The sequence below is a fragment of the Amblyraja radiata genome, chromosome 16 (genome assembly GCF_010909765.2).
Source record: "Amblyraja radiata isolate CabotCenter1 chromosome 16, sAmbRad1.1.pri, whole genome shotgun sequence".
Lineage (NCBI taxonomy): Eukaryota > Metazoa > Chordata > Chondrichthyes > Rajiformes > Rajidae > Amblyraja > Amblyraja radiata.
The window spans coordinates 49,604,328-49,631,060 of NC_045971.1; the positions used below are offsets into that span (position 1 = coordinate 49,604,328).

Genomic DNA, 26,733 nt, shown 5'->3' on the forward strand with positions numbered 1-26,733 from the left:
GGCTGAGCTTCGATGGAGGACCAACAAGTGAAATTGACATGTGTGGCAAGGCGTGGCAGTGCCTGAGCGAGCTGGAGGCCCACCGGCTGCTGCACACGGGAGAACGTCCCTTCAACTGCTCGGAATGCGGCAAGAGCTTCACTCACTACAGGTACTTGCAGGGGCACAACAGCATGCACTCCAGCGAGACGCCCTTCACCCGCTCCAACTGCAGCATGAGCTTCAAGACGGCGAATCACCTGAAGATACACCGGCAGGTGCACACGGGCGAGAAGCCCTATGGCTGCTCCACATGCGACATGAGCTTTGTCCAGTTGTCGGGGCTAAGGCAGCACCTGCTGGTGCACAGCAGTGAGCGGCCCTTCACCTGCTCCGACTGCGGCAAAGGCTTCAAGTCGTCCAATCACCTGAAGAGGCACAGGCGCCTGCACGCCAGCGAGCACCCCTACACCTGCAGCGACTGCGGCAAAGGCTTCACCCAGTCCAAAGAACTGCTGTCCCACCAGCGCCTCCACACCGGCGAGCGCCCCTACCGCTGCGACCAATGCGGCAAGCGCTTCACCCACTCCAGCACCCTGCTGGAGCACCAGCGCACCCACACTGGGGAGCACCCCTACCGCTGCGCCGAGTGCGGCAAGATCTTCATCCAGTCCAGTCACCTGTTGGACCACCAGCGCACCCACACCGGTGAGCGGCCCTACACCTGCACCCAGTGCGACAAGCGCTCCCAGTCCAGTCACCTGCTGGAGCACCAGCGCACCCACACCGCGGAGCGGCCCTACACCTGCGACCAATGCGGCAAGAACTTCGTCTGCTCCAGCAGCTTGCTGTCTCACCAGCGCACCCACACCAGGGACCGCCCCTACGCCTGTGCCCACTGCGGCAAGAACTTCACCCAGTCCAGTCACCTGCTGAAGCACCAGCGCACCCACACTGGGGAGCGGCCCTACACCTGCACCCAATGCGGCAAGGGCTTCATTTGCTCCAACAGCCTGCTGGGGCACCAACGCACCCACACCGGGGAGCGCCCCTACATCTGCACCCAGTGCGGCAAGGGCTTCAACCGTTCTAGTTACCTGCTGGAGCACCAGCGCACCCACACCGGGGAGCGGCCCTACACCTGTGCCCAGTGCGGCAAGAACTTCACCCAGTCCAGTCACCTGCTGAAGCACCAGCGCACCCACACCGGGGAGCGCCCCTACATCTGCACCCAGTGCGGCAAGGGCTTCAACCGTTCTAGTCACCTGCTGGAGCACCAGCGCACCCACACCGGGGAGCGGCCCTACGCCTGTGCCCAGTGCGGCAAGAACTTCACCCAGTCCAGTCACCTGCTGAAGCACCAGCGCACCCACACCGGGGAGCGCCCCTACACCTGCACCCAGTGCGGCAAGGGCTTCAACTGCTCCAACAGCCTGCTGGGGCACCAGCGCACCCACACCGAGGAGCGCCCCTACATCTGCACCCGGTGCGGCAAGAACTTCACCCAGTCCAGTCACCTGCTGAAGCACCAGCGCACCCACACCGGGGAGCGGCCCTACACCTGCACCCAGTGCGGCAAGCGCTTCACCCGGTCCAGCAACCTGCTGGTGCACCAGCGCATCCACACCGGCGAGCGCCCATTCACCTGCACCCAGTGCGGCAAGGGCTTCAACCAGTCAAGCACCCTGCTGGTGCACCAGCGCACCCACACTGGCGAACGCCCCTACACCTGCGTCCAGTGCGGCAAGGGCTTCACCAGCTCCTCCAAGCTACTGTCCCACCAGCGGGTGCACTCCTGTGACCGTCCCGTCCCCAGCCCGGTGTGTGGAGAGCGCTTTGCCAAGGCCTCCCACGCCCTGTCTCACCAGCACGTGCACACCAATGGCCAGCCCTACGACTGCCCGTACTGTGGTGAGTCGTTTGACAGCTTGCGGGGGTTGCGGCAACACCGGCGGACCCACGCCGGCGAGCAGCTGCTCCCACTGTGACAAGAGAGCACGGGGGCTGCGGGAGCACCAGCGGATACACACCGGAGAGAGACCCTTTGTGTGCTCTGAGTGTGGCAAGGGTTTCACCCACATGTCCAGCCTGTGGCAGCACCGGCGTACCCACAGCGGTTAGCGTCCCTTTCCCTGCCCGTCCTGTGGTAAGTGCTTCACCTGCCTTGACCACCTGCTGGAGCACCGACGAGTCCACACCAGCCAGTGCCCCTTCACCTGCCCGCTCTGTGGCAAGGCCTTTGCCCGCTCCTCCAGCCTGCTGGCACAACGCCACATGGATAGATAGGCACTGTTTAAGTAGACACAAAATGTTGGGAGGAATGGGTAACGTTTCTGGGTCGAGACCCATCTTCAATGTCGACCTGAAACGTCACCCATTCCTTGTCTCCAGAGATGCTGCCTGTCCTGTCGTCTCCATGCATTCCATTCTCTAGGCCCCCATCCTCTCATCTTCATCATGGACGTCCAGTCACTCTACACCTCCATCCCCCACCAGGATGGTCTCAAAGGCCTCCGGTTCTTCCTCGACCGGAGAAGCAACCTATACCCGTCCACTGAAACTCTCCTCCGCTTACCGGAGCTGGTCCTTACCGTCAATAGCCTTGTTTAACTCCTCCCATTTCCTCCAAACACAAGGCGTAGCTATGGGCACACGCATGGGCCCCAGCTACGCCTGCCTCTTTGTCTGGTACGTCGAACAATCCTTGTTTGAGGCGTACCAGGGCCCCATCCCCGACCTCTACCTCCGTTACACCGACGATTGCTTTGGTGCCACCTCCTGCACCCACACACAACTGACTGACTTCATCCACTTCACCACTAACCTCCATCCGGCACTCAAATACACCTGGACCATTTCAGACCCTTCCCTACCATTCCTTGACCTCACTATCTCCATCACAGGTGATAGACTTCTGACCAACATCCACTATAAACCCACTGACTCCCATGGCTATCTGGACTACACTTCTTCCCACCCTGCTTCCTGTAAGGACTTCATCCCCTACTCACAATTCCTCCGTCTACGCCGCATATGCTCCACGGATGAGGCATTCCACACCAGGACATCTGAAATGTCCTCATTATTCAGGGAACGGGGGTTCCCCTCCTCCACCATAGATGAGGTGGAGGAGGGGAACTTCTCCGCCCCCCCCACCCCCCATCAGTCTGAAGAAGGGTTTTGGCCCGAAACGTTGCCTATCTCCTTCGCTCCATAGATGCTGCTGCACCCGCGGAATTTCTCCAGCATTTTTGTGTACCTTCGATTTTCCAGCATCTGCAGTTCCTTCTTAAACAACATGCTGCCTGTCCCACTGACTTACTCCAGCACTCTGTGAATATCACCTATCCATGTTCTCCAGAGATGCTGCCTGACCTGCTGAGTTACTCCAGCACTCTGAAATGTCACCTATCCATGTTCTCCAGAGATGCTGCTTGACCCGCTGAGTTACTCCAGCACTTTGTGATAGTCGTAGAGTGATACAGTGTGGAAACAGGCCCTTTGGCCCAACTTGCCCACACCGACCAACATGTCCAAGCTACACTAGTCCCATCTGCCTGTGTTTGGTCCATATCCCTCCAAACTTGTCCAATCCATGTAACTGTCTAACTGTTTCTTGGGATGGTACCAGCCTCAACTACCTCATGTGACAGTTTGTTCCACACTCCCACTGCCCTCTGTGTGAATGTACCCCTCAATTTCCTTTTAAATCTTTTCCCCTTCACCTTGAACCCATGTTCTCTGGTCCTCGAATCCCCCACTCTGGGCAAGAGATTCTGTGCATCTAACTAAACTGTGTTCTATACAAGATTCCAGCATCTGCAGTTTCTTGTGTCTCCCTCACCTATATCCACCTATCACTTCTGAAGAAGGGTCTCAACCTGAAACTTCACCCATTCCTTCTCTCTAGAGATGCTGCCTGTCCCGCTGAGTTACTCCAGCATTTTGTATCCACCTATCACTTACCAGGCTTTGTCCTGCCCCATCTCTCTTTTCCAGCTTCCTCCCCCCACCCTCTCCACTCAGTCTGAAGAAGGGTCCTGACTTAAGTGTTGTCTGTCCATTCCCTCTAAAGCGGTGGAGGAACTCAGTGGGTCAGGCCGCATCTGTAGAGGGAAGGGAATCTAAGACGACCACTCCCACCTCTTCTTTCCAACTTTCTCCACCTCCCACACCAAGCAGTCTGAAGAAGGGTCCTGACCTAGAATGTTGCCTGTCCATGTTCTCCAGACGTGCAAGTTGCTCCAGGAGATTGCGTCTCTCTTTGTAAACCGGCATCTGCTGTTTCTTCTTTACGTGTGAGAAGATGAAAACCATATAACAATTACAGCACTGAAACAGGCCATCTCGGCCCTTCTAGTCCGTGCCGAACACTTATCCTCCCCTAGTCCCATCTACCTGCACTCAGACCATAACCCTCCATTCATTTCCCGTCCATATACCTACTCAATTTATTTTTTAATGATAACATCAAACCTGCCTTCACCACTTCCACTGGAAGCTCATTCACACAGCTACTACTCCCTGAGTAAAGAAGTTCCCCCTCATGTTACCCCTAAACTTCTGTCCCTTAATTCTCAAATCATATCCTCTTGTTTGAATCTTCCCTACCTTCAATGGAAAAAGCTTATCTATGTCAACTCTGTCTATCCCTCTCATCATTTTAAATACCTCTATCAAGTTCCCCTTGAAACTTCTGTGCTCCAAAGAATAAAGACCTAACTTGTTCAAACTTTCTCTGTAACTTAGTTGCTGAAACCCAGGCAACATTCTAGTAAATCTCCTCTGTACTCTCTCTATTTTGTTGACATCTTTCCTATAATTTGGCAACCACACTTCAGAATTGGCCTCACCAATGCCTTGTACAATTTTGACATTACATCCCAACTTCTATACTCAATGCTCTGATTTATAATGGCCAGCACTCAGAAAGCTTTCTTTACCACCCTATCTACACGAGATTCCACCCTAAGGGAACAATGCACAGTTATTCCTAGATCCCTCTGTTCAACTTCATTCCTCAATTCGCTACCATTTACCATGTACGTCCTATTTTGATTTGTTCTGCCAAGATGTAGCACCTCACACTTATCAGCATTAAATTACATCTGCCATCTTTCAGCCCACTCTTCCAAATGGCCTAAATCTCTCTGTAGACTTTGAAAATCTACATCATTATCCACAACACCACCTAACTTAGTATCATCTGCATACTTACTAATCCAATTTACCACACCATCATCCAGATCATTGATGTACATGACAAACAACAGTGGACCCAACACATATCCCTGAGGCACCCCACTAGTCACCGGCCTCTAATGTGACTATTGCTAAAAATAAAAAATTATGGGATTGGGGGTAATATATTAGCATGGGTAGAGGATTGGCTAACAAATAGGAAGCAGAGAGTGGGGATAAATGGTTCATACTCGGGATGGCAACCGGTAACTAGCGGGGTTCCGCAAGGGTCGGTGCTGGGACCCCAGTTGTTCACAATTTATATAAATGATTTGGAGGAGGGAACCAAGTGTAATATATCAAAATTTGCGGACGATACAAAAATGGGAGGAAAAGTAGGGGATGAGGAGGATAGGAAGAGTCTGCAAAAGGATATAGATAAGCTAGGTGAGTGGGCAACAACTTGGCAGATGAAATTTAATACTAATAAATGTGAAGTCATTCACTTTGGGAAAAAAAATGATAGGGCAAGTTATTTTCTAAATGAGGAGGAGCTGCGTTGTAATGCAACGCAAAGGGATCTAGGGGTATTAGTACATGAATCACTAAAAGTTAGTATGCAGGTGCAGCAAGCAATCAGGAAGGCCAATGGAGTTTTGGCCTTTATTGCTAGGGGGATTGAGTATAAAAACACGGAGGTCTTGCTGCAGCTGTACACAGTATTAGTGAGACCACATTTGGAATACTGTGTACAGTTCTGGGGTCCATACTTAAGAAAGGATGTACTAGCCCTGGAGGCAGTGCAGCGAAGGTTTACAAGATTAATTCCTGCAATGAGGGGATTGACATATGAGGAAAGGTTAAGTAGGCTGGAACTCTACTCTTTGGAGTTTAGAAGAATGAGAGGCGATCTCATTGAAACATATAAGATCGTGAGGGGCCTTGATCGGGTGGATGCACCGAGGATGTTCCCAATGATCGGGGAAACTAGAACTAGGGGACATAGTTGCAGAATAAGGGGGGGCTCTTTTAAAACTGAGATGAGGAAGAACTTCTTCACCCAGAGGGTGGTTAATTTATGGAATTCACTGCCCCAGGGAGCAGTGGAAGCAGAAACTTTAAATATATTTAAGACTAAAATAGATGGTTTTTTAGCTGCCAAGGGGATAAGGGGCTACGGGGAGAGGGCAGGGATATGGACCTAGGTATGGTTAGTATAGTAAGACCTGAGTGATCTCCTGGACAAGTGTCGATCGCCTGGATTGGGGTCGGAGAGGAATTTCCCGGATTTTTTTCCCGAATTGGACCTGGGTTTTTATCCGGTTTTTTGCCTCCCCCAGGAGATCGCGAGGTTCTTGGGGTGGAGAGGGGTGATAGCGGTATAAAGGGGAGGGTAGTGTCTTGTGTTCTGTATCTTGTGTCTACTGTTTGTGGGTAAGTGTGTCTGTTTAGTGTTCAGCCATGAGCGAATGGCGGTGCGGGCTCGACGGACCTGGTGGTCTACTCTCGCACCTACTTTCTATGTTTCTATGTAAATAGCCATCCACCATTACTCTCTGGCATCTCCCATTCAGCCACTGTTGAATCCATCTTGCTACTCCACCATTAATACCCAACAATTGAACCTTCTTAATCAACCTTCCATGAGGAACCTTGTCAAATGCCTTACTGGTGTCCATATAGAAACATCCACCGCTTTACCCTCATCAATTTCCCTAGTAACATCTTCAAAAATTCAATATTAGTCAAACATTACCTTCCAGGGACAAATCCTGGAAAGTCATGTTTGGCTAATTTTGTACTTCTTGAAAACATTAGTTAAGACCAAAGTTGGACTCTTGAAGACTGAAAAAGGTGAATTTATTATGGGGAACAAGAAAATGGCAGATGAGTTGAACAGGTACTTTGGATCCGTCTTCCCTAAGGAGGACACAAACAATCTCCCTGGTTTACTAGTGGCCAGTGGATCTGGGGTGAAGGTAATCCACATTAGGCAGGAAATGGTGTTGGATAGACTGATGGGACTGAAGGCTGATAAATCCCCAGGGCCTGATGGTCTGCATCCCAGGCTACTTAAGTAAGTGGCTCTAAAAATCGTGGACACATTGGTGATCATTTTCCAATGTTCTATAGATTCAGGATCAGTTCCTGTGGATTGGAGGGTAGCTAATGTTATCCCACTTTTTAAGAAATGCGGGAGAGAGAAAACGGAATTATAGTTAGCCTGACATCGGTGGTGGGGAAGATGCTAGAGTCAATTATAAAAGATGAAATAGCCGCATATTTGGATAGCAGTAACAGGATCGGTCCGAGTCAGCATGGATTTACGAAGGGGAAATCATGCTTGACTAATCCTCTGGAATTTTTTGAGGATGTAACTAGGAAAATGGACAAGGGAGAGCCAGTGGATGTCATGCACCAGGACTTTCAGACAGCATTTGATAAGGTTCCACATTGGAGATTAGTGAGCAACATTAGGGCACATGGTATTGGGGATAGAATGCTGACATGGATAGAAAATTGGTTGCCAGACGAAACGGGTCCCTTTCAGAATGGCATGCAGTGACAAGTGGGGTACCGCAAGGCTCGGTGCTGGGACCGCAGCTATTTACAATATACATCAATGAAGAGATTTAAAAGTAACATTAGCAAATTTGTAGATGAGACAAAGCTGGGTGGCAGTGTGAACTGTAATGAGGATGCTATGAGAATGCAGGGTGACTTGGACAGTTTGGGTGCATGGCAGATGCAGTTGTATGTGGATAAATGTGAGGTTATGCACTTTTGTAGCAGAAACAGGAAGGCAGTTTATTATCTAAATGTCAAGTTGGCAAATGCGGAAGTACAACGGGATCTCGGGGTCCTTATTCATCAGTGACTGAAAGTAAGCATGCAGGTACAGCAGGCCGTGAATAAAGCGAATGGCATGTTGGTCGTCATAACAAGAGCAGCTGAGTATCAGAGCAAAGAGGTCCTTCTGCAGTTGTATAGGGACCTAGTGAGACGACGCCTGGAGTATTGTGTACAGTTTTCTTCTCCAAATTTAAGGAAGGACATTCTTGCTATTGAGGGAGTGCAGTGTAGGTTCACAAGTTTAATTCCCGGGATGGCGGAAGTCATATGCTGAGAGAATGGAGTGGCTGGGCTTGTACACTCTGGAGTTTAGAAGGATGAGAGGAGATCTGATTGAAACATATAGGATTATTAAGGGTTTGGACATGCTAGAGGCAGGAAACATGTTTCCGATGTTCGGGGATTTCCAGAACCAGGGGTAACAGTTTCAGAATAAGGTAAGCCATTTAGAACGGAGTTGAGGAAACACTTTTTTCACACAGTGAGTTGTGAGTCTGGAATTCTCTGCCTAAAGAGGGCGGTGGCGGCCGGTTCTCTGGATACTTTCCAGCGAGAGCTAGATAGGGATCTTAATGATAGCAGAGTCAGGGGATATGGGGAGAAGGCAGGAACGGGGTACTGATTGTGGATGATCAGCCATGGTCACATTGAATGGCGATGCTGGCTTGAAAGGCCGAATGACCTACTCCTGCATCTGTTGTCTCTTGTCTGATGTCTATTGTATCAGGACTAGGCGTGTATTTCACCCTACACTCCAAGGCCTGCTGGATCTCCCGGTTGCCAACCATTTTAACTCCCCTTCCCACCCCCACACTGATGTTTCTGTCCTGGGCCTCCTCCGTTGCCAGTGAGGTGACATGCAATCTGGAGGAACAGCACCTCATAGCTTACAGCCCAATGACATGAACATTGAATTCTCCAAATTAAGGATACTTCCCCCTCCTGCTCAAGTCCTGGAGTCTGTCCCAACCCCATCTCTTTTTTCCAGCTTTCTCCCCCGACTCCATCAGCCCAAAGAAGGGTCCAGACCCTACACGTCACCTGTTCATTCCCCTCCAAAGTGCCGGTAGAACTCAGCAGGTCGGCCATCCGTGGTGGGAAACGGATGGAGAAGTGTTCCTATTACAAGCGGTGTCCATTCTTGGGATGGGATGCAAGGTCCGAGCTGACCAGTCATCGACAGCCCCCCTTCCCTTCCCTCGTGAGCCATCTCTTTGTCATTCCTCTGACTTCTTGCTGGATGACAAGCAGAACCATCTTGGTTTAACAGTAGATGTATCTACTTCCTTTTGGCGTTTCGTTTCTGCAGGTATTTACAGCGGAAACAAAACTACTTCCCTTAGGTCCTGATCCTTCCTTTTGTTGTAGTAAAGGTAGAACCTTTGACAGTTGCGATTGGTTTAGAATCTTGAATATTCCCATAGCGTAAATTTGACATGAACCGCACTTCCTTTTCTATGAAGTTCACCAGATCAGGAAGCATGGCCTCTCCATTCTCATTTTCCTCTAACAGACCAGCTTTATCTTTTCTCTAAGTCTATAGGGCAGTTTTAAAGTGATCATTTTCATATTGCTAACAACATTCATTTCTTGCATGTGGTCTAAGCGGGTAGTCATTTCTTTCATACTTCTAAGACATATCGCAAACTCCCGCAATGCTTTCGCATCTTCTGGCTGGATAGCTGTCCAAGCATAGGCCTTCTTCATGAGGATGTCTTTGGATCATGGAAGTTTAAAGGGACTTTTATGTAGTGTGTTGGCAGCGAGCGGCGACTGCGGAGGGTTCAACAGCCCCGGCCACGGGTGAACAAAAGGGGAAGATGATTGAACTTTATTACCTTCCATCACAGTGAGGAATGTGGATTCTGCTGTGGTGGATGTTTATGTTAGATTTGATTTTATGTGGCTGTGTGTCTTGTTGCTTTTTACTCAGTATGGCAGTACGGTAATTCAAATATCACTGTACCTTAATTGGTGCATGTGACAATAAATTCCAACTTGAACTTGATCAGCTTTCATCTATATTTCTATAATAAAATTCTAATATTGGATGTGTATTTATTTGTGTGTGATGTTTGTGTGTACTCACATTTTCTCGAAAATACGACACACTAACGGTAACATTTTTACATATTCCGTTAGAAATTTTCCTCCTGGAGTCCAAAACAGCTTATCTGAAAAAGCATGCTTTATTTCTAGAGTTATTTATGAAAATGTTCACACATCCGATAAAACTTTGAAAATAAACGAGATGGTCTTGCTGATGATGTCACAATGGGTCTTCCGCGCATGACCTGCGCTGCGTTCCACGCACTGCGAGTGACGTCACACCTCTCCCCCTGCCCAACTCTCAGTCGTTTGGTTGACACCCGCTGCCCCGCTCTTTTCCACTGCCCATCTGCCCGCTACACCCCATCCTCCTCTCCCAAGCCCATCCTCTCCCACCTCTCTCCCCATACTCTATCTCCCCTCCTATTTCCCCCTCCTCCTCTCCCAAGCCCATCCTCTCCCACCTCCTATCTCACCCTCCTCTCTACCCCCTCGCAATACCCCCTCCCCGCTATCTCTCCCCCCCTCCTCCCTCTCACCCCCTCCTCTCCACCCCCTGCCCCGCTACCTTTCCTCTCTCCCTCTCCTCTCTCTCCCCCTCCTCTCTGCCCCCCTCCCCGCTACCTCTACTCTCTCCCCCTCCACTTCTCTCCTCCCTCTCTCCCCCCTTGTCTCTCACCCCCGTGTGTGTGCGTGTATGTGTGTGTGAGTGCGTGCGTGCGTGTGCAACCGCGTGTTGAGGGGATGGGACGCAACGTGTCCTACTTGGTCTAGTATATATTAAAACAAGGATAATGCGGTCTGATCGTGCACAATTGTGACGGCTTGATTCCAAAGGCAGGTGCAGGGGCATTCCCTGAGGGATTCGGGGGGTTGGAAGATGTTTCTTCTGTGTTTTTCCCCCCGTTGATTTCCGGGGAGGAAGGCGGCGGCGGCGGCGGCTAGGATGCGCGGAGGGAAGGCTGAGCTCGCCTCCCCTGCCCCGACCTGCATCCGGTCCACCATGGAGGGGAAATCGAGTAAACTCCACACGGACGCTGGTCGCTCTGCCCGGAGATTGGCCCTTCGGCCCCTCTCGTCCGTGCTTCCTCGGTCTTTCTGCAACACAATCTTGCACTGTTCTGCACTGGATATTGCATTCATTGCGTTTGTCATCACTGTATGTACACTTTGCTCTGGCGGCTGCGTGTGAACGAGTGATTTCATCGCCTCCTGATCAATGTGCAGAACAAACTTACTCCACCAAGCTGGCTACCCCCTTTCATTCTCCTTACTCCCCCAAGCTGGCTACCCCCTTTCATTCTCCTTACTCCCCCAAGCTGCCTACCCCCCATTCCTTACTCCCCAAACTGGCTACCCCCTTTCATTCACCTTACTCCCCCAAGCTGTCTACCCCCTTTCATTCCCCTTCCTCCCCCAAGCTGTCTACCCCCCTTTCCCCTTACTCCCCCAAGCTGCCTACCCCCTTTCATTCCCCTTCCTCCCCCAAGCTGCCTACCCCCCATTCCTTACTCCCCCAAGCTGCCTACCCCCCATTCCTTACACCCCCAAGCTGCCTACCCCCCATTCCTTACTCCCCCAAGCTGCCTACCCCCATTCCTTACTCCCCCAAGCTGCCTACCTCCCATTCTTTACTCCCCAAGCTGGCGATCTCCCATCTCTCATTACCCCCAGACTGGTCACCTCCATACCTTATCCCCCAACCTGGCTACATCCCATCCGGTACCCCCCTATGTGAGTATCCCTCCATTCGTTAATCCTCCAAGCTGGTTACCTCCCATTCCCCTTACTCCTCCAAGCAGGCCACGTCCCATCCCTCCCCTGTCCCACTTATGAACCCTGAACGGAAACCTCTGGTGACCTTGCGCCCCACCCAAGGTTTCCATGAGTCGGCAGAGGTCACTCGCCTGGAAAGCCTCGACCGAAGCGTGAGCTGCATCTACTGACCAAAGATCCTACAGCGTCTTTGCTGCCGACCGCACCAGTCACTGACCGTGCTGCACCTGCACCATGTCCCCCCCTACCACGACCCACACATCGGGGTGATTCACCCCCCCCCCCCCCCGCCCCACACATGGGGTGATTCACCCCCCCCCCCCCTGCCCCAGACCCACACATGGGGTGATTCATACCCAGACCCACACATCGGGGTGATTCACCCCCCCTCCCGCCCCAGACCCACACATCGGGGTGATTCACCCCCCCGCCCCACACATGGGGTGATTAACCCCCGGACCCCCACAATGGGGTGATTAACCCCCGGACCCCCACATGGGGTGATTCACCCGGGTGCCGGGCTGTCTGTAGCCCCACCGCTGTGTTTCAGACACCAAACACCAAACGATATTGCCAAGTGCAGGAAGTATCTTTCAAGTAGTGGGGAGGTGTGCAACTGCCCTATGGCTACAGATATGCATGGAGGCAAGAATAATTTATTATCATTTCTGGAGATTGTTGCCATTTTATTTTTCAGTCATTGGCTGTGGGTGAAGAGAAAAGATGCTGCCTGGGCTGCCACGTGACATTCTAGAGGCTAAACATAAGACACACACCCGGGTCTGATCACCCTGCGCTGGGCCTGCCTCGACTGAGGGTGTCTTGTGATAAAAGGCCGAAACACCCAGTGACGTTGAGGTACACAACTGAAGATGTGTCTCATTGGTAGCAAAATCACCTAGTGGTCACCCCCAAGAATGCTCAATGTCAATTGTGGTGTAAAACCTTAGGGATTGTAACATCCAGTCCTACTAATCAATTTCATTATTGATAGCACAACATGAATTCTGGAGAATTCCGAAGAACACAGTGAGGTCAGAAAAACTTGCTTTATTTGTTACGTAGGGCACAAATGCGTCAAGACTTTCTTTAGTACACCTAATCCATGATGTGTCTGTCAGACCTTGAGTACTAATCATCAGTCTCTTCATAAAGGCAAGAGTGAGCATGTTGCTATAGAAACTCCTCAGAGGAAAGACCCTTGTAGGAAAGGAAACATTTCCTGATCTAATCAAATCCATGAAACAAGTAAAACACAACAGCGGCCAAACGATATTGACAAGTGTAGGAACTAACTTTGAAGTAATGGGGAGGTGTGCAACTGGCCTACGGCTACAGATATGCATGGAGGCGAGAATAATTTCTTATCATTTCTGGAGATGGTTGGCATTTTCTTTCATTATTGATAGCACAACATGAATTCTGAAGAATTCCAAAGAGCACAGTTGTCAAAGTTCGTCTCTTAAAGAAAGCAGACAGCAACAAAATTGTTAAAGGTAAACCAAAGCAATCTTTTAATCAATTTGCCAGGCGGGAGTGGCGAGATCTACAAAGAGCACACACGTTGCTCAATGCTTCTCGAGCTCCACTCAAAGAACAAAGGAAAATTACAGTAATTATACAGTTTCTTATCAATAAAACACACCTTCTAAATCTGAGTGAAAGATCCGTAGCCTAAGGGAAACAAGGGAGGTTGGACCCATATATTTGCAATGTCAGCCATATTCTCCAATCTTGGCACAGCTTCAGTACAGCTGCCCATTCCGGAAGGACAACTAACTTCATTTTGTTTTCAAATGACTTCCATCTTGGTTCCAGAATGGGCATCCGTCAGTGAACTAAAACAAGCTTGTAAGACTTGGATGAAAGCCACTACCTTGTCCTTAGCTGGGACAGGCAGTTCAGACAGATATCTAACATGGTGCTGTGCCCAGACTATACATCTCTATGTTAATACATTGTTGATATATTGTTTCAATGATTAGTGTAAACCAAGCTTCTAAGATTTTCTCAGACTTTATGCTGCTGGGAAAATTCTCTTTTAAATTTGACCGCTTTCTGTTTTTCAGCAAATCTGCATTTTTAATTTACGGACCAAATTAAATTATTTCACAGTGAGGTCAGGATAAACTTGTTTTATTTGTTACGTTAGGCACAAATGCGTCAAAACTTTCTTTAAAAAAACACTTTAAAATGCTTAAGAAGGAACTGCAGATGCTGGAAAATCGAAGGGAGACAAAAATGCTGGAGAAACACAGCGGGTGAGGCAACATCTATGGAGCGAAGGAAATAGGCAATATTTTGGGTTGAAACCTTTCTTCAGACTGATGTGAGGGTGGGGGAGGGGGGAGGGGGGAAGAAGAAAGGAGGAGGTGGAGCAAGTGGGCTGAGGGAGAGCTGAGAAGGGGAGGAGTAAGTAGGGACTACCTGAAATTAGAAAACGAGGTTGATCTCTGGGATGGCGGGACTGTCATATGAGGAAAGATTGAAAAGACTAGGCTTGTATTCACTGGAGTTTAGAAGGATGTATAAGTATCTTATAGAAACATATACAATTATAAAAGGACTGTAAAAGCTAGATGCAGGAAAAATGTTCCCTGTGTTGGGTGAGTCCAGAACCAGGTGCCACAGTCTTAGAATAAAGGGGAGGCCATTTAAAACTGAGATGAGAAAAAACTTTTTCACCCAGAGAGTTGTGAATTTGTGGAATTCCCTGCCACGGAGGGCAGTGGAGGCCAAATCACTGGATGGATTTAAGAGAGAGTTAGATACTCTAGGGCGTCAAGGGATATGGGGAGAAGTCAGGCACGGGTTATTGATAGGGGACGATCAGCCATGATCACAATGAATGGCGGTGCTGGCTCGAAGGGCTGAATGGCCTCCTCCTGCACCTATTTTCTATGTTTCTATGTTTAAATCAATGTTCATACCGCTGGGGTGCAAACTGCCCAAGCGAAATATGAGGTGCTGCTGTTCTAATTTACGGTGGGCCTCACTCTGGCCATGGAGGAGTTGAAGTGCTGAGCCACCAGGAGATCAGGTTGGTTATTGTGAACCGAGTGTGTGTGTGAGAGTGTGTGTGTGTGAGAGAGTGTGTGTGTGTGAGAGAGAGAGTGCGTGTGTGAGAGTGCGTGCGTGGAAGAGAGAAGGTGTGTGTGAAAGAGAGATGGACTGTGTGTGTGAGAGAGAGGGACTGTGTGTGTGTGTGACAGAGAGAGGGGGGAGTGTTCTGTGTGTGTGTGAGAGACTGTATGTGTAAGTGAGAGAGAGGGAGAGAGGGAAAGGGGGAGTGTTGTGTGTGAGAGAGAGAGGGACTGTGTGTGTGTGTTTGAGAGAGGGAGGGAGAGAGGGGGAATGTTGCGTGTGCGAGAGAGAGCGCCAACCTATCTACGTGGCGGTGTGCCAGCAGGCTGAAGGAGCGGGCAAAGGCCTTGCCACAGAGCGGGCAGGTGAAGGGGCACTGACCGGTGTGGACTCGCCAGTGCTCCTGCAAGTGGTCAAGGCGGGTGAAGCCCTTACCACAGGATGGGCAGGGGAAGGGACTCTCACCGCCGTGGGTACGCCGGTGCTGCCACAGGTTGGACATGCGGGTGAAACCCTTGCCACACTCAGTGCACACAAAGGGTCTCTCTCCGGTGTATATCCGCCGGTGCCGCCGCAACCCCCGTGAGCTGTCAAACTCCTCACCGCAGTACGGGCAGTCGTAGGGCTGGCCACTGGTGTCCATGTGCTGGTGAGACAGGGTGTGGGAGGCCGCGGCAAAGCGCTCTCCACACACCGGGCTGGTGAAGGGACAGTCGCCGGCGTGCACCCGCTGGTGGGACAGCAGATAGGTTGAGCGGGTGAATCCCTTGCCGCATTGGGTGCAGGTGTAGAGGCGCTCGCCGGTGTGGGTGCGCTGGTGCCTCAGCAGGTGGCTGGAGGAGCTGAAGCCCTTGCCGCTCTGGGTGCAGGTGTAGGGGCGCTCGCCAGTGTGGGTGCGCTGGTGCTTCATCAGGCTGCTGGAATGGGTGAAGCCCTTGCCGCACTGAGCGCAGGTGTAGGGGCGCTCGTCAGTGTGGGTGCGCTGGTGCACCAGCAGGTTGCTGGAGGATCTGAAGCCCTTGCCGCACTGGGTACAGGTGTAGGGGCGCTCGCCAGTGTGGGTGCGCTGGTGCTTCATCAGGCTGCTGGAATGGGTGAAGCCCTTGCCGCACTGGACGCAGGTGAAGGGGCGCTCGCCGGTGTGGGTGCGCTGGTGCGCCAGCAGGCTGCCGGACCGGGTGAAGCCTTTGCCACACTGGGTGCAGGTGTAGGGGCGCTCGCCTGTGTGGGTGCGCTGGTGCTCCAGCAGGGTGCCGGACTGGGTGAAGCCCTTACCGCACTGGGGGCAGGTGTAGGGGCGCTCGCCACTGTGGGTGCGCTGGTGCAACAGCAGGCTGCTGGAGCAGGTGAAGCCCTTACCGCACTGGGCGCAGGTGTAGGGGCGCTCGTCGGTGTGGGTGCGCTGGTGCAACAGCAGGTTGCCGAAGCGGGTGAAACCCTTGCCGCAGTCATTGCAGGTGTAGGGCCGCTCCCCGGTGTGCACATGCCGGTGCTGCTTCAGCTCTGGCAACGACTTGAAGCCTTTGCCGCAGTCGGAGCAGGTGAAGGGCCGCTCACTGCTGTGCACCCGCCGGTGCTCCCGCAGCCCCGACAACTTGGCAAAGCTCTTGCCGCAGGTGGAGCAGGTGAAGGGCCTCTCACTGGTGTGCACCCACCGGTGCACCTTCAGCACATCCGCCGTCTTGAAGCTCTTGCCACAGGTGGAGCAGGTGAAGGGTCTCTCGCCGGAATGTGCGCGGTTGTGCCGCAGCAGGTGGCTGGAGCGGGTGAAGCTCTTGCCGCACTCCGAGCAGTCGAAGGTGCGTTCGCCCGTGTGCACCCGCCGGTGGATCTCCAGCTCGCTCGGGCTCTGCCAGGCCTTGCCACACACGTCGCACTCATAACGCTTCTCCTTGTTGTGCCCCGTCATGTGGTCCTCCATCGAAGCTCAGCCCCTCGAAGCTCAGCCCGCACACCGAGCGGATGGGGGGGGGGGGGGGGAGGAGAACACACCGGCACACTGGCTGCCCTCAATGGCCGCTCACGGCCCCGTCTGTCTGTCCACAGCAACGGCTCCTAAACCCTGCAAGAGGGGAACACAGAGGGTCAACAAGCTGGCAAACAGGACATTACTAGCACATATTGAGTGCGTTTATGGCGGAGGAAACCCTTATATAATTATGCGCGGCACAGTGACGCAGCGGTACAGTTGCTGCCTCACCGCCAGAGACCCGGGCTTGATCCTGACTATGGGTGCTGTCTGGGTGGAGTCTGTACGTTCTCCCCTTGATCTGCGTGGGGTTTTACTCCGGGCGCTCCGTTTCCTCCAACATTTCAAAGACGTTCAGGGTTGTTGATTAATCGGCCTCCGCAAAATTGTTAAATTGTCCCTAGTGTGCGTAGGATAGTGCTAGTGTACGGGGTGGTCGCTGGTTGGCGCGGACTCCGCCGGCCGAAAGACCTGTGTCCGCGCTGCATCTCTAAACTAAACTAAACCAAACCAAACAAGGGCCTCGACCCAAAATGTCACCCATTCATTCTCTCCACAGATGCTGCCTGACCCGTTGAGTTACTCCAGCACTTTGTGTCTATCTTCTCCACAGATGCTGCCTGAACTATTGAGTTACTCCAGCACTTTGTCATAGATTCATAGAGTGATACAGCGTTGGGAAGAGGCCCTTCGGTCCAACTCCTACTTGCACTCCTAGATCCCTCGGCTCCGCACATTCCCTCAGCGCCCCGCCATTCAGTGAAGATCCGGCCCTGGTTTGACTTCCTAAACTGCAACACCCTCCCCACCACCAAACAATGTGAACGCACCCCCAGCAGGCACCCTACCCCCTTCCTTGGCTCACTTGATGCCTCTCTCTCTCTCCCCCCCCCCCCCATTCATCCCCCTCGGCACCAAACACACTCTCCCTTGAATCCCTCCCCCCTCCTTTTGCTCCCTGCCCCCCCCCCCTACTCATTTCACCCCCTTTCCACATTCAGCCTCTCTCTCTCTCTCTCTCTCTCTCTCTCTCTCTCTCTCTCTCTCTCTCTCTCTCTCTCTCTCTCTCTCTCTCTCTCTCTCGGTCGCTCCTCTGCGTCTTCCTCTCTCTCTTCTGTTAATACATTTTAGTTATGATAATTCAGCCGTTTTGCTCATACCTGTGGCCTTAGTTTAATACAATTTTGGAGAAATGCTTTTATAATTTTTACTTAATTCAATGGAATTTTATTTTGTCATGGTCCTTTCTGTCATTTTGTTTTCTTTTAGCATAATGAATTATGGTTTTTATTTCAAGAATAAACATTTTTTTTAAAAGCCACAATAGCACAGCTACAACCATTAGACTCAAGACTTTATGGACATGGGTTTAAAAGGCAGCCTGATGATGCATGTGGTTCTTGTAAAATACCAACTTGTGTAATGTCATCACAGCAGATTTAGAATTATTTTACCGAGGGGTCAGGGTCGGATGTTTTGGGAACAAATCCACAGCCCAGTTTATTCCGCTCCCCTGTGTGTTTATAACATTATTTACCCCAGTTTAACCGGGTTTATTTCCCCAGGCGTGTAGTTTATTTGGTGATTTATTGATTATTTACAGAGAGGGGGGGAGCCAGAGAGGGAGATGTTTATAACGTGTTTTATCCCAGGACGCTGCTCCAGACAGTGAGTTTATATTATTGACCCCAGACCAGTTTTATTCCCCCAGACGTGTAGTTTATGTGGAGATTGACCTCAGCTCTCTCTCCCCCCCAGATTTACCGGGTTTATTTATTTCGCTGATTCCGCTGCTGATTTATTTATTTATTTATAACCTCAGTTATTGATCTGAGTGAATAAGAGGGTGAGGCTGGTTTATTTATAACGAGTTTGACCCGTTTTCCCCACACTGTACTGTACTGTACTGTAGGTGATGTATCTCCACCATGTTGACCCCACTGTACTGTACTGTACTGTAGGTGATGTTTCTCCACCATGTTGACCCCACACACACTGTACTGTACTGTAGATGATGTTTCTCCACCATGTTGACCACACTGTACTGTACTGTACTGTAGATGATGTATCTCCACCATGTTGACCCACAAGATCCCGCTCAATCCGCTGCTGATTTACAACATTATTTACCTCAGCTCCGTCCGCAGCGACGTCACCAACTGCCGCTTCTCCGCCGCCATTTTTCATGCGGTCGAGGGCAGATTCGGCTCGGGGCGGGCGGCCATCTTGGTGAGGGCAGTTGAGGTCGGGCGCCGCTGATTGGTCGGCAGCCGGTGGCCATCTTGGTGAGGGGTTGCCGGTGGCCGTCAGTGGCGGATGGTTGACGGAGGCCATCTTGGTGAAGGTACACAAAATTGCTGGGGAAATTCAGCGGGTGCAGCAGCATCTATGGAGCGAAGGAAATAGGCGACGTTTCGGGCCGAAAACCCTTCTTCAGACTGATGGGGGGGGGGGGGGGAGGAGACCGCTAGAGGGTTAAGGAAGGGGAGGAGACAGCAAGGGCTAGCCAAATTGGGAGAATTCAATGTTAATGCCATAAGGACGCAAGGTCCCCAGACGGAATATGAGGTGCTGTTCCTCCAATTTCCGCTGTTGCTCACTCTGGCAATGGAGGAGACCCAGGACAGAGAGGTCGGATTGGGAATGGGAGGGGGAGTTGAAGTGCTGAGCCACTGGGAGGTCAGGTAGGTTATTGCGAACTGAGCGGACGTGTTCGGCGAAACGATCGCCCAACCTACGCTTGGTCTCACCGATGTAAATCAGCTGACATCTAGAGCAGCGGATGCAGTAGATGAGGTTGGAGGAGATACAGGTGAACCTTTGTCGCACCTGGAACGACTGCTTGGGACCTTGAATGGAGTCGAGGGGGGAGGTGAAGGGACAGGTGTTGCATTTCTTGCGGTTGCAACGGAAAGTACCCGGGGAGGGTGTGGTGCGGGAGGGAAGGGAAGAATTGACGAGGGAGTTGCGGAGGGAGCGGTCTTTGCGGAAGGCAGACATGGGGGGAGATGGGAAGATGTGGCGAGTGGTGGGGTCACGTTGGAGGTGGCGGAAATTGCGGAGGATTATGTGTTGTATTTGCCGGCTGGTGGGGTGAAAGGTGAGGACCAGAGGGACTCTGCCCTTGTTGCGTGTGCGGGGATGGGGAGAGAGAGCAGTGTTACGGGGTATGGATGAGACCCTGGTGTGAGCCTCATCTATGGTGGCGGAGGGGAATCCCCGTTCCCTGAAGAACGAGGACATTTCCGATGCCCTGGTATGAAATGTCTCATCCTGGGAACAGATGCGGCGTAGGCGGAGGAATTGGGAGTAGGGGATGGAGTCTTTACAGGGGGCAGGGTGGGAAGACGTGTAGTCCAGATAGCCATGTGAGTCAGTGGGTTTGTAATGTATGTCGGTCAGGAGTCTGTCCCCTGCGATGGAGATGGTGAGGTCAAGGAATGGTAGGGAAGTGTCGGAAATCGTCCAGGTGTATTGGAGTGCCGGATGGAAGTTGGTGGTGAAGTGGATGAAGTCAGTCAGTTGTGTGTAGGTGCAGGAGGTGGCACCAAAGCAGTCGTCAATGTAACGGAGGTAGAGGTCGGGGATGGGGCCCTGGTACGTCTCGAACAAGGATTGTTCAACGTACCTGACAAAGAGGCAGGCGTAGCTGGGGCCCATGCGTGTGCCCATAGCTACACCCTGTGTTTGGAGGAAATGGGAGGAGTCAAATGTAAGTTGTTGAGGGTGAGGACCAACTCCGCTAAGCGGAGGAGAGTGTCAGTGGCTGGGTATAGGTTGCTCCTCTGGTCGAGGAAGAACCGGAGGGCTCCGAGGCCATCCTGGTGGGGGATGGAGGTGTAGAGTGACCGGACATCCATGGTGAAGATGAGGGGGTGAGGGCCCAGAGAGTGGAATGCGTGGAGGCGGCGGAGAGTGTCTGAGGTGTCTAGAACATAGGTGGGGAGGGATTGACCAAGGGGGATAGGATGGAGTCAAGGTATGTGGAGATGAGTTCGGTGGGGCACGAACACGCAGAGACAATGGGTCTGCCGGGAGAGCCGGGTTTGTGGATTTTGGGGAGAAGGTAAAAATGGGCCGTGCGGGGCTGGGGAACGATGAGGTTGGAGGCTTGGTCAGGTAGGGCGTGGGAATTGATGAAGTTGGTGAGGGTTCGCCGTCAGTGGCGCTGGTTGACGGCGGCCATCTAGGTGAGGGAAGTTGAGGCGGCTCCGCTGATTGGTCGGCAGCCGGCGGCCATTTTTGTGAGGGGTTAATGGCGGCCATCTTAATATGGGGCAAAGTTGGTGTTGACGGCGGCCATCTTGGTGAGGGGTTTATAGTAGCAGATTATGATATCGTTCAAGAGATTGCTCCCTGGAGCCACTTAGGAGACAGCATGGAGTTAGGAGAATGTCGTTTTACGCATGTGAGCTCTCCACCAGACTTGCAACGCTTCTCGAAAGATAAATAACACAGTCTTTTGATAAATAACAGTCTTTTGATTAATAGTTTATTTTAATAGTTTAATAGTACTCTCATCCCCTCCAAGCTGGTTACCAAACTCGCAGAACTTGGTCTCTGCGCATCCCTCTGCAATTGGATCCTCGACTTCCTCATTCACAGACCACAGTCTGTTCGTGTTGGTGGAAATGTGTCAGACTCGATAACAATCAGCACGGGAGCACGTCAAGGCTGCGTGCTCAGCCCCCTGCTGTACTCACTCTATACTCATGACTGCGAAGCCGGTCATAGTGCGAACTCCATCATCAAGTTCGCTGATGGTGATGAGTCAGAGTATAGAAGAGAGATCGAGCAACTGTCCATATGGTGCCAGCACAATAACCTGGCCCTCAACACCAGCAAAATCAAGGAACTGATTGTTGACTTTGGAAGGTGTAGGATGGGGACCCGAAGTCCCGTTTATATCAACGGGTCAATGGTTGAAAGGGTCAAGAGCTTCAAATTCGTGGGCGTGCACATCTCTGAACATCTTTCCTGGTCCAAGAACATTGATGCAATTATCAAGAAAGCACATCAGCGCCTCTACCTCCTGAGAAGATTACGGAGAGTCGGTTTTTCAAGGAGGACTCTCTTTAACTTCTACAGGGTGCACAGTAGAGAGCATGCTGACCGGTTGCATCGTGGCTTGGTTCGGCAACTTGAGCACCCTGGAGAGGAAAAGACTACAAAAAGTAGTAAACACTGCCCAGTCCATCATCGGCTCTGACCTTCCTTCCATCGAGGGGATCTATCACAGTCGCTGCCTCAAAAAGGCTGGCAGTATCATCAAAGACCCACACCATCCTGGCCACACACTCATCTCCCCGCTACCTTCAGGTAGAAGATACAGGAGCCTCAAGACTGCAACGACCAAGGAATAGCTACTTCCCCACAGCCATCAGGCTATTAAACTTGGCCCGGACAAAACTCTGAACATTAATAACTCATTATCTGTTATTTGCACTTTATCAGTTTATTTATTCATGTGTGTATATATTTATATAATGGTATATGGACACACTGATCTGTTTTGTAGTCAATGCCTACTATGTTCTGTTGTGCTGAAGCAAAGCAAGAACTTCATTGTCCTATCAGGGATACATGACAATAAACTCAATTGAACTCACTTGAACTTGAACTTGATTTATTGTTGAAGAAAAACAGTAATATATTCATCCAACCTTCTTTGACTCATACACTTTAATCTTCATCAAACTTCAGCATGTCGCTTAGAAATGTTGGAAAACTCCTCATGTAGGAAAGTTCCTCATGCAGGAAAGCTCCTCATGGTCGAAAGTTATTCCTTCTCCATGCTCCTCCAAACTAAACTAACAAATTACTAGCTTTTGCGCTAGAATCCCCGCAGCAAACACGCCCCAGGTGATGCAATAAATCCACCCACATGATTACAGGCAGACTAAGTTTAAAGGCAAATGCTATAATTAGGACACACAGCATTATGCAAAATGGTTACTACATGGTTGATGGTGGCCATCTTGGTGAGGGGTTGACGGTGGCCATCTTGTTCGGTTCTCACCCTTCAAAGTGCCATCTTGAGAAGGTGCCAATGGCCCACTCACATTTTCCCCATTCTCCCCTTTAAACCTGTCTTTTCCACGTACCTGTCCAAGCGTCTTAGTTTCCAGCCCTTTGCCCACCAGTGGCCGATCAACGCATGGAGGAAAGGACTGCGGAAGGTGTATTAATCCGAACATAGACACAATGTGCTGGAGTAACTGGGCGGGACAGGCAGCATCTCTGGAGAGAAGGAATGGGTGATGTTTCAGGATCAGCAGAGGGATCTAGGAGTGGCCAATGTGACCCCTTCCTGCCTCCCCCTCTGACGGGCAGCACCAGCGGCCAATGGGACGAGTCCCGCCTCCCTGGCCTGACGTCACAAAGGACCAGTTCCCACCCTCTCCTTCCGTCTGTGCCCCCCCCCCCCCTCCACCCCATGCTGGAGTAACTAAGTGGGTGAGGCAGCATCTATGGAGAGAAGGAATAGGTGATGAGACACTTCTTCAGACTGATGGTGTGGGTGGGGAGTAGCCGCATTCACCTGGTTCAAGGGTGAAGGGGAAGACACAGTGTTAAGGTCCCACATAGGAGATTAGTGGGCAAAATTAGGGCACATGGTATTTGGCGTAGAGTGCTGATATGGATAGAAAATTGGTTGGAGGACAGGAAACAAAGAGTAGGGATTTCCGAATGGCAGGAAGTGACTAGAGGGGTACCGCAAGGCTCGGTGCTGGGACCACAGCTATTTACAATATACATCAATGTTTTAGATGGAGGGATTAAAAGTAACATTAGCAAATTTGCAGATGACACAAACCTGGGTGGCAGTGTGAACTGTGAGGAAGATGCTATGAGAAAGCAGTGTGACTTGGACAGGTTGGGTTAGTGGCCAGATGCATGGCAGATGCAGTTTAATGTGGATAAATGTGAGATTATCCACTTTGGTGGCAAATACGGGAGGGCAGATTATTATCTGAATGGTGTCAAGATGTGAGAAGAAGAAGTACAACAGGATCTGGCGGTCCTTGTTCATCAGTCAATGAAAGTTAGCATGCAGGTACAGCAGGCAGTGAAGAAAGCAAATGACTTGTTAGCCTCTATAACAAGAGGAGTTGAGTACTGGAGCAAAGGTGGCTTCCTGCAGTTGTACAGGGCCCGTGTGAGACCTCACCTGGAATATTGTATGCAGTTTTGGTCTGCAAATGTGAGGAAGGACATTCATGCTACTGAGGGAGTGCAGCGTTAGGTTCACCAGGTTAATTCCTGGGATGACAAGACTGTCATATGCTGAGAGATATGCTGAGAGGCTGGGTTTATATACTCTGGAATTTAGAAGGATGAGAGGGTATCATTGAAATTTTCTGAGATTATTATGGGTTTGGACAGGCAAGAGGCAGGAAACATGTTCCCAATATTGGGGGAGCCCAGAACCAGGGCCCACAGTTTAAGAATAAGGGGTAAGCCATTAAGAACAGAGATGAGGAAATACTTTTTCACACGGAAATTGTGAGTCTGTGGAATTATCTGCCACAGAGGGCGGTGGAGGCCGGTTTTCTGGATAATTTCAAGATAGAGCCAGATAGAGCTCTTAAAGATAGCGGAATCAGGGGATATGGGGGAAGGCATGAACGGGGTACTGATTGTGGATGATCAGCCACAATCACATTGAATGACGGTGCTGGCTCAAAGGGCCGAATGGCCTACTCATGCACCTATTGTCTAGTGAGGTTCCCTGTGGGAGGAGGGGGAGCATTAGGTCCCAGCCCAGTTAGACCCCATGGTGTGAGAGTCTGCAGCGTGGCGACTCCAGGCCTGGTCGAGGCCCGCGGTCGAGTGGCACACGGGCGAAGTGTCGGAAGTGCCGGTCAGCGGATGAACGGGAAGGCAGCGAGGGTTGGTGGCTCCGGCGAGACAGCGAGGGTCGGCTGTGTCGGTGAGTCGGTGAAGGTTGGCGGCAACGGCCACGGGTGAGGTCACATAGAAACATAGAAAATAGGTGCAGGAGTAGGCCATTCGGCCCTTCGAGCCTGCACCGCCATTCAATATGATCATGGCTGATTATTCTACTCAGTATCCTGTACCTGCCTTCTCTCCATACCCCCTGATCCCTTTAGCCACAAGGGCCACATCTAATTCCCTCTTAAATATAGCCACTGAACTGGCCTCAACTACCTTCTGTGGCAGAGAATTCCACAGATTCACCACTCTCTGTGTGAAAAATGTTTTCCTCATCTCGGTCCTAAAAGATTTCCCCCTTATTCTTAAACTGTGACCACTTGTTCTGGACTTCCCCAACATCGGGAACAATCTTCTTGCATCTAGCCTGTCCAACCCCTTAAGAATTTTGTAAGTTTCTATAAGATCCCCCCCTCAATCTTCTAAATTCTAGCGAGTACAAACCGAGTCTATCCAGTCTTTCTTCATATGAAAGGCCTGACATCCCAGGAATCAGTCTGGTGAACCTTCTCTGTGCTCCCTCTATGGCAAGAATATCCTTCCTCAGATTAGGAATGTCCTTCCTCAGATTAGGCGGAGAGTCACGCGGGGAGGTCGACGACACCAGCATCCCCTCCACCCACACAGTGTCAGTGACCGCGCTGCACCGGCACCACGACCCCCTACCAGGGTGATTCACCCACGACCCTCACACCGGGTGATTCACCCCTGACCCCCACACCGGGGTGATTCACCTCCCCTCCGACCCACACACCAGGGTGATTCACCTCCCCTCCGACCCTCACACCGGGGTGATTCACCCCCGACCCTCACACCGTGGTGATTCACCCCGACCCTCACACCGGGGTGATTCACCCTCCGACCCTCACACCAGGGTGATTCACCTCCCCTCCGACCCACACACCGGGGTGATTCACCTCCCCTCCGACCCACACACCGGGGTGATTCACCCCCGACCCTCACACCGGGGTGATTCACCCCCGACCCACACACCGGGGTGATTCACCTCCCCTCCGACCCACACACCGGGGTGATTCACCTCCCCTCTGACCCACACACCGGGGTGATTCACCCCTGACCCTCACACCGGGTGATTCACCTCCACCCCGACCCACACACCAGGGTGATTCACCCCTCATTCACCCCACATGGGACGATTCACCCCCCGGACCCCCACAATGGGGTGATTCACCCTCCGGACCCCCACAATGGGGTGATTCACCCTCCGGACCCCCAGATGGAGTGATTCACACGGGTGCCGGGCTGTCTGTAGTCCCACTGCCGCATTTCAGCCGCCAAACACCAAACGATATTGCCAGGTGCAGGAACTATCTTTGAAGTAGTGGGGATGTGTGCGACTGCCTTATGGCTACAGATATCAGGCCCGTACGAAGCTTTTCAAAAAGGGGGGTGGCATGACAGGATTACAAAAAATTTAATGTGAAATAATTTGCGCTCTGCGCACATCATGAGCGCGAAGCGTGAAGTCCCTCGATGCCAGGGTCCAGGGCCTGCTTAAGGGACCTGGAAGCTCTGGGGTTTTTCATGCTTTCTGATGCATTCTGAGCCTTATTTTGGAGCATTTTTGCACCAAATTTATGACCAATATTTCAGAAATTAACAGGAATCTGAGTGCTTGCCCTCTCCTATAACGTCTATGCTGCCTTGGGTGATGCAGGACAGGACACAAGCTTTGGGACACGGTGTGAAGCTGTTGCCGTCTGTCCCAGCCTGGTAAAAACCTGGATGGAGTGGATTTGGAGAGGATGTTTCCACTACTGGGAGAGTCTAGGACCAGTGGCCACAGCCTCAGAATTAAAAGACATTCCTTTAGGAAGGAGATGAGCAGGAATTTCTTAAATCAGAGGGTGGTGAACTGTGGGAAT

The 26,733-nt window shown here is 51.4% G+C and overlaps 1 protein-coding gene across 2 annotated transcripts; it reads left to right on the forward strand.

Moving 5' to 3' along the window:
• Window positions 1–207: 207 nt before the first annotated feature.
• On the forward strand, window positions 208–26,220 carry LOC116982211 (zinc finger protein 271-like). 2 transcript variants are annotated; one of them, XM_033035508.1, is made up of 2 exons: window positions 208–1,839; window positions 26,135–26,220. In XM_033035508.1, the coding sequence occupies exons 1-2, from the start codon at window positions 216–218 to the stop codon at window positions 26,188–26,190; spliced, it is 1,680 nt and encodes a 559-aa protein (XP_032891399.1). In that variant the 5' UTR covers window positions 208–215; the 3' UTR covers window positions 26,191–26,220. The 2 variants fall into 2 exon arrangements, with proteins under 2 accessions (XP_032891399.1, XP_032891397.1); XM_033035506.1 differs by lacking the exon at window positions 26,135–26,220 and having other exon boundaries at window positions 208–1,967.
• The last annotated feature ends 513 nt before the right edge of the window (window positions 26,221–26,733 follow it).

Bases quoted from the DNA above. Each gene is read 5' to 3' on its own strand.
- LOC116982211 (XM_033035506.1), top strand. From the start codon at position 216: ATGAGCTTCAAGACGGCGAATCACCTGAAGATACACCGGCAGGTGCAC.